Raw genomic sequence first — 8,210 nt, 5'->3', positions numbered from 1 at the left:
AATGTCGACCTCAACTTCAATACAAAAACAAATGAGAAACCCATAAATTCTCCAAGTAACAAAACAGAAATCAGAAAACCTTTTTAATCTTTTTTTTTCATTTTTCTTCTTCAGATCCGGATGTAGAAAAATGGGAATTCAGGTATTTTGTTTTAACTTTTTTCATAGGTGAGATGTGTGTGCATGATGGCGAATTCTCGGCTTCCTTTTGCGTGAAAGGGAATGGGTGAGTGAGGAAGGAGACCAGGCAGCTAGGGTTTTCAAAGGGGGATCCGTCTGTCTTTTTCTTAGGGTTTGGGAAAATGAGTGTTTTAAAGAGAGGGGAGATCCGGTTGGGCCAGGCGGGTCATGAAAATTAGGCTTCTAAAGGGATAGGCTTGAAACAATTGCAAAAATAGTCACTTTGGATTCAAATTTTAATTAAAACCAATTTGTGTGGATAAACTATTCTATATATTTTTGGCGTTATATAGAGTACGGGAAGTCGACGAGATAGAGTGTTGGTGGCTACTGGTTGAAATTTAGGCGTTAGGGTTTCTAAATGTCTAATAGTAAATTAGTAATCGAGAATAGAGATAGAGTACTGGAAGTGGAAGAAGGGTTTTTGATTATTTAATATATATATATATATATATATGGATAAAAATAAAAATTATATATATTCTTAACGGGTTAAAGGATTATCCGTTAAGAAAATTGAATAATCCGCCCCCAAATCGATAAGCCGTTAATAAAAAAATTTTAATCCGTTCCCCGTCCGTTAAACCGTTAACCCGATACCAATAAGCCATTAAGCTTCGGTTTCGATTTGGTTTTCGGTTTCGGTTTCGGTTCGATTTTGAACACCCCTATCTGAAACAGATTGCACTTACGGTAACACCCAACGGTCAGATTCAAAGGCAATGTTCACTGCCGGCCACATCGGGAAATTTCCTGGTCCTCCCCCAGCTCCATTGGATACTACTAACATGCAAAATTCCCCTTTTCCTTCACTAGTTCATCCAAACCTATCTACAAATCAAATAAACAATTCCCTAAAGGAAGTAGCTCCAAGTACTGAATCTGTCCCGACAGAAACTATTCCCCTGAACTTTGCATCAAGATTTGGAGGTTCTAGCAACAATAGAGCCTCAACTAAGAAAAAAAATCCAACTCAGGCATAGACCATATGAAATTGTCGATGGGAAGTCGGTGGTAAGTTTCACGAAGGAGGAACATGATATGTTAGCAAACACATGTCGACTCACCCTTGTAGGCAAATTCCCAAGAACCAGGCCCTCTATTGAAAGGGTTTGGTCTGAGTTTATTCGAATGATCCCTCTTAAAGGAGCAGTCAAAATAGGTGCGTACAATTTAAAGAATGTTTCATTGATTTTGATTTGGAGGAAGACCATCGAAATGTTTATGGAATGACATTTCTAATAATTGGTGGAATGCAAATGAAATTACAAAAGTGGACCACTGATTTCAAACATGAAGTAGAAACAACTATGGCCCCGGTATGGATTAACCTACCTGATTTACGGTGGCATTACTTTGAATGGGCAACTTTATGTAGAATTGTGGAGCCAATTGGTATTCCTATTATCACTGACAAGGCAACTCTATCAAAGACTAGGCAAACTACTGCAAAAATTAAAGTTGAAATTGATATAACAAGACCTTTGCTTCATGAGATCCGGATAGATATTCTCAATGAGAAAGGACAAAAAGAAATTGTTCTTCAAAAAGTGGAATATAAATCTATACCAGAGTATTGCAACCACTGCAAAATGCAAGGTCACAGTGACCTTAAGTGTGAAATTCTTCATCCTGAGCTGAGACAAAATGTTAACAAAGCTAACGAGAGGAAGGAGATACATCCTAATCCAAAAGCAAAGGAGATGAGAGAATCGGGGGGGGGGGGGGAGGGGGGGTCGTGCTAGTGAAATGCAAGTCGACAATAAATCTGAAACAAATGTTAGTAATAAGCTTCAAGATTCAACTTCCATGAATGTGAAGAATTTAGAGGACGAGGAAGGTTGGACTATTGTGTCTAATGGCAGGGGAAAGAATAAAGGCAAAAACAACAATAACAATGTTCAACCCACCATGATGTTAGCTGAAAGTCAGAATGCCCGAAGCTACAAAATGAAGGCACAAAAAAAAGTGAATCTTGGCCAGTTCCAAGGCCCAATCATATCCAGATGGTTACTCAAGTGAAGAATCATACAAAGAACTCTCACGCTATCAACAACCTTCAAGGCAGTAAAGATAATCATGAAAAGCAACAGAAGTGCGACTCAGTAAAGAATGACAAAATTGAAGAAATCAAAAAGAGCATACCAAGCAGACTTCAAAAAAAATTAACGTTCACTTCTATGGGAACTGAGAGTGTCGACCAGATGAGACAAAGAAATATTGTGGTGAACAAAGCAAGAAGCCAACCCAAACAAGAAATATCCAGGAAAATCAAAATCTCCAAGAAGAATAATTTTGTTGAAAAAGTAAAACATCCTGATGAAAGGGAGACAAAAAGTAAGAAAAGGAGATTTAATAGGGAGGATGCTGAGGAAAATAAAGCCTAGATCACATATCAAGATCAAGGATTAGATCTTTGTGAGAGTGTAAAAGGTCAGAAAATGTTGAATCTTAAAATGGGGAAGCTTTCTAAACCTCCAGATCCGGAGATACATCCCAACATAGAGGAAGAGCTAAAGAAGGGAAAGGATCAGACTAACAGTGAAGATCCTATTCACCTCACTAACAATATAACAAATTTTGCCATGGAAGTCGATATAGGTAACGAGACCCACAAACCATAGGAAGAAGACAAAGAGAAGGTAAACGATGATTACTTTCATTATGAGACAGAATCTGAGGAAGAAGTTGAGGAAACTCAATTCTAACCTATGAAGGAGTCTATCTGAGACAGTGAATTCGAAAATTCAAAAGGTGGGCATACTATATTGCATGAAAATGTGGACATGGAACTAAGTCAAGACCCACATACTTTAGCAAACAACAACAATCTATCCCCAAGAGGGCTCTACACTGGAAAAGAGAGGGCCTAATACTATGAAGAACAATGCCAACAGAGAGAAAACATAGCTCTATCACCTTTTGTCTCCAATGATTAACACAATCTCTTGGAATATAAGGAGCGTTAAATCCCAAAGTGCTTTTGAAGGACTCAAGACTCTTAAAAATCAATACAAGGTTAGTTTTATTGGACTGCAAGAACTTTTTGTGAATGCAAACCAAATAGAAAGATACATGAGATAAATTGGGATGCACGGTTGTCACTCAAATGTTAATAACAAAATATGGCCTTTTTGGTCCAATGATTTGAAGTTGACATAGTGACTGACTCGGAGCAACAGGTAACCTATAGACTACATCACATAATCTCTATTACAGTGCTTCATATTATAACTATTTACGCCAAATGTAGAACTTCGTTGAGAAAAGATTTATGGGGTGAGCTAAATGTTATATCTAAAGTCGTGAGAGGTCCCTGGGCTATCATGGGAGATTTTAATGTTATAGCTGATCCCGAAGAGAAAAATAGAGGAACACCCTATAGAATTGATAAAAGTTGTGACTTTATTTCTTGTATGAGAGATTGGGGTATGCAGGATGCTGGCATTACTGGAAACATTTTTACATGGTGTATGTCACGACCCGAAATTTCTCACCGACGGGACCGTGATGGCGCCTAACATTTCACTTGCCAGGCAAGCCAACGTTAGAGAATCATTAAACCAATTCTTTATTTCCATTCAGTAAATAACAATAATTAACTAAGATGAAATATAATAAGCGTGGAATATCATAAAACTGTATTAATTACTACCACCCGGATCTGGAGTTACAATTCACGAGCATTCTAGAATTTGCTACAAGTAATAGTCAGAAAAAAATACAATTGTCTGAATGAAAGAAACAATAGAACAGAAAAGATAGACGGGGACTTCAAGGTCTGTGAACGCAGACAGATCTACCTTGAGTCTCCGGACAGTGGACCAATAGCAAAATCTCGATCAACCCGAGCCGGTATCAAAATCTTCACAGAAAGTGCAGAATGCAGTATCAGTACAACCGACCCCATGTACTGGTAAGTGTCGAGACTAACCTCGACGAAGTAGTGACGAGGCTAAGGCAAGGCACCTACAAATCAACTTGTACAATTTAACAGTGTATATGCAAATAACAGAAATGAAGAACTAAACAGGAAATGTCGGGAGGGGAACATACTGAGAAGAATACAAGATAAAGAACTACAACAAAATGATCACCGGAGCAGTCAATATACCATGAATCAACAGGAATAGTGAATACAGTAAGAAAAAATGCACGACATCACCCTTCGTGCTTTTACTCTTAATCTTACCATAAAATTAATAGAAACGACACGACATCACCCTTCGTGCATTAACTCTCATATCATGGCACGGCATCACCCTTCGTGCATTAACACTCACAATATGGCACGGCATTACCCTTCGTGCATTAACACTCTCCCTTACCATAATGCAATGCATAAATAACAACAGGGAGATAGAATAATAAGTACAAGCCTTACTTCAATATTTGGTTCTAGAATATCAATATCAACTTTGAAATAAAAACTCAACTATCACCAGAAAATTCGTAAACATGATAAGAATGATAAATTGAACAACAGTAGTATAACACATAGCAATTTGGCATAGGAATGAGACAATATAAGAAAAATAGAGAAACATGAAAAACAGGTAAATTGGCGGCGCATAAGTACTCGTCACCTCACATATACGCCGCTCACATGAATTTCACTTAGCAAGTAATCAGGGTTAGACACAATACTTACCTCGCTCTGAAGGCCACTTAATTCTCAATCACAACTTTTCCTTTGGAATTCACCTCCAAACCACTCGTATCTATTCAAAAATGACTCAATAATATCAAATATTGCTAAAGGAATCAATTATATTGCATAAATTAAATTTTCCAAATTTTTCTCCAAAAAGTCGAAAAAATTGACCCCGGGCCTGCTTGGTCAAAACCCGAGGTTCGGATCAAAATTCTTTTACCCATTCACCCCCGGGCCCGAATATGTAATTAGTTTTGGAATCTGACCTCAAATTGAGGTCTAAATCCCCAAATTCTCGAAATCCCTATTTTCTACCTAACCCCTAATTCTACCATGAAAACTCTAGAATTTAGGTTGAAAATTCAAGAAATGTAATGGGTAATTGAAAGAAAATAGTTTAGAATCACTTACCAACAATTTGGGGAAGGAATGACTCTTGAAAAATCGCCCCTCACCGTTTGGTTTTTGAGAAAAATGACTTTTTTTTGGCAAAAATCCCGTTTTGGATTTTGTTAAGTGCTGGGCGACGGTGTTCATCGCGTTCGCGAGAGCACTGTCGCGTTCGCAAAGGGTACTGGCTGTCAAGCCTTCGCGTTCGCGATGATCTCTCCCCTATGGCCTTTGCGTTCGCGAGGAATGTCTCGCGTTCGCGCTGAAGGAACGACCCCCCCTCCCCCAGGTCCCCACATGCTTCGCGTTCACATTGAGCCGGTCGCATTCGCGAAGGGTAAATCCCCCATCACTTCGCGTTCGCGACTAGGCCTTCGCGTTCGCAAAGAAGAAGTCTCAGCCTCATCAGATTACTCTTCGCGAACACGAAGAAAGATATGACAGACACCAGAATCTGCAGAAACTAGATTTTTTCCCAAGTCCAAAACATCCTGTGGCCTATCCGAAACTCACCCGAGCCCTCGGGGCTCCAAACCAAACATGCACACAAGTCCAAAAAAATCATACGAACTTGCTCGCGCGATCAAATTGCGAAAATAACACCTAGAACTCTAAATTTAGCACCAAATGAAATTCTCAAGAACACTTTAAAACTTCTAATTTCTCAACTGGACGTCCGAATCACGTCAAATCAACTCCATTTCTCACCAAATTTCACAGACATGTCTTAAATATCCTAATGAACCTGTACCGGGCTCCGAAACCAAAATACGGACCCGGTACTAACAATGACAAACATCAATCAATTCTTAAAAATAATTAATTTTCAGACTTTTAATTTTCATCAAAAATTCATAACTTGAGCTAGGGACCTCCGAATTCGATTCCGGGCATACGCCCAGGTCCCATAATTCGATACGGACCTATCGGGACCATAAAAGCATGGATCCGGGACCGTTTCCAGAAATGTTGACCGAAGTCAACTAAAATCAACTTTTAAGGCAAAAATTCTTATTTTCATCAGTTTTCAAGATAAAGGCTTTCCAGAAACCTGCCCGGACAGTGAACGCAAATCGAGGAGGGTAAAATTGAGATTTTTAAGGCTTAAGAGCGTAGATTCGAGTTCTAAAACATAAGATGACCTTTTGGGTCATCATATTCTCCACCTCTAAAACAACTGTTCGTCCTCGAACGGACATAGAAAAATACCTGGGCTGGTGAAAAGGTGGGGATATCTACTCCACATATCGGACTCAGACTCCCAAGTAACTGCCTCAATAGGCTGACCTCTCCACTGCACTCGAACTGAAGGGTAACTCTTTGACCTCAACTGACAAACCTGCAGGTCTAGAATGGCCACGGGCTCCTCCACGTAAGTCAAATCATTGTCCAACTGGACAGAGCTGAAATCTAACACGTGGGACGGGTTACCATGATATTTTCGGAGCATAGACACATGGAATACCGGATGAACTGAGGATAACCTTGGAGGCAACGTAAGTCTATAAGCTACCTCCCCCACTCTCTCGAGGATCTCAAATGGCCCGATATACCTATGTCTCAACTTGCCCTTCTTCCCAAATATCATAACACCCTTCATGGGCGATACCCGAAGCAATATTCTTTATCCAACCATGAATGCAATATCATGAACTTTACGGTCAGCATGGACTGAGCTGTGCGAAGTCGATCTTGAATAATCTTGACCTTATCCAAGGCATCTTGTACCAAATCGGTACCCAATAACCGAGCCTCTCCCGGTTCGAACCAGCCAACTGGCGAACGACATCACCTTCCGTATAATACCTCATATGGAGCCATCTGAATGCTCGACTGGTAGCTGTTATTGTAGGCAAACTCCGCTAACGGCAAGAACTGATCTCAAGAACCTCCAAAGTCAATAACACAGGCACGAAGCATATACTCCAAGATCTGAATAGTACGCTCGAACTGCCCGTCCGGCTGAGGATGGAATGTTGTGCTCAACTCAACCCACGTACCCAACTCACGCTGTACTTCCCTCCAAAAGTGCGAGGTAAATTGCGTACCTCGATCTAAAATAATAGACACGGGCACCCCGTGAAGGCGGACAATCTCACGAATGAAAATTTTAGCTAACCTTTCTGAAGAATAGGTAGCTGCCACTGAAATAAAATATGCTGACTTGGTCAACCTGTCCACAATGACCCCAAACTGCATCAAATTTTCTCTGAGTCCGTGGGAGTCCAACAACAAAATCTATAGTGATACTGTAACGACTCGATCGGTCATTTCGAGAGTTATAACCCCGTTTTCCCCATTTCTACTTCTTTTTGTGTTATTCATCTATATTATGTTATATCGGGTTAGTGGGTTCGAGTCCGGAAGGAACTCGGAATGAAATGAGATACTTAGTCTCATAATTGAAAAAATTGAGTTAGAAAAGTGGACCGGATATGGACCTATATGTAAGCGACCTCGGATTTGAATTTTGATGATTCTAATAGCTCCGTATGGTGATTTTGGGCTTAGGAGCGTATCCGAAATATTATTTGGAAGTCCATAGAGGAATTAGGCTTGAAATGCCTAAAGTTTAATTTTTGAGAAGTTTGACCGGGGGTTGACTTTTTGATATCGGGGTCGGAATTCGATTCTGAAAATTAGAATACCTCTGTTATGTCATTTGGGACTTGTGTGCAAAATTTATGGTCAATCGGACGTGATTTGATAGGTTTCGGAATTGTTTATAGAAATTAGAAATTTTAAAGTTCATTAGGCTTGAATTGGGGTGTAATTCATGGTTTTATCATTGTTTGAGGTGATTTGAGGATTCGACTAAGTTCGTATGATATTTTAGGACTTGTTGGTATATTTAGTTGAGGTCCCGAGGGCCTCGGGTGAGTTTCAGATGGTTAACGGATCAAAAATTGAACTAGAACAGCTACTGCAATTTCCTTATGTTGGAAATTGCTTCTGCCCAAAAATCGAGCCCAGATCGAGCTCAGGG

General features: G+C 39.8%; 1 protein-coding gene across 1 annotated transcript; it reads left to right on the top strand.

The window, feature by feature from the left end:
• Nucleotides 1–1,409: 1,409 nt before the first annotated feature.
• Nucleotides 1,410–2,567, top strand: LOC138900260 (uncharacterized). The gene is made up of 2 exons (XM_070186980.1): nucleotides 1,410–1,874; nucleotides 2,187–2,567. Exons 1-2 carry the CDS (start codon nucleotides 1,410–1,412, stop codon nucleotides 2,565–2,567), a joined length of 846 nt encoding a protein of 281 aa, XP_070043081.1.
• Nucleotides 2,568–8,210: the final 5,643 nt, after the last annotated feature.

This window comes from Nicotiana tomentosiformis, chromosome 10, assembly GCF_000390325.3.
Source record: "Nicotiana tomentosiformis chromosome 10, ASM39032v3, whole genome shotgun sequence".
Taxonomy (NCBI): Eukaryota; Viridiplantae; Streptophyta; class Magnoliopsida; order Solanales; family Solanaceae; genus Nicotiana; species Nicotiana tomentosiformis.
The sequence above is the reverse complement of the archived record's forward strand: the minus strand, read 5'-3'. Positions and strand labels throughout refer to the sequence as shown.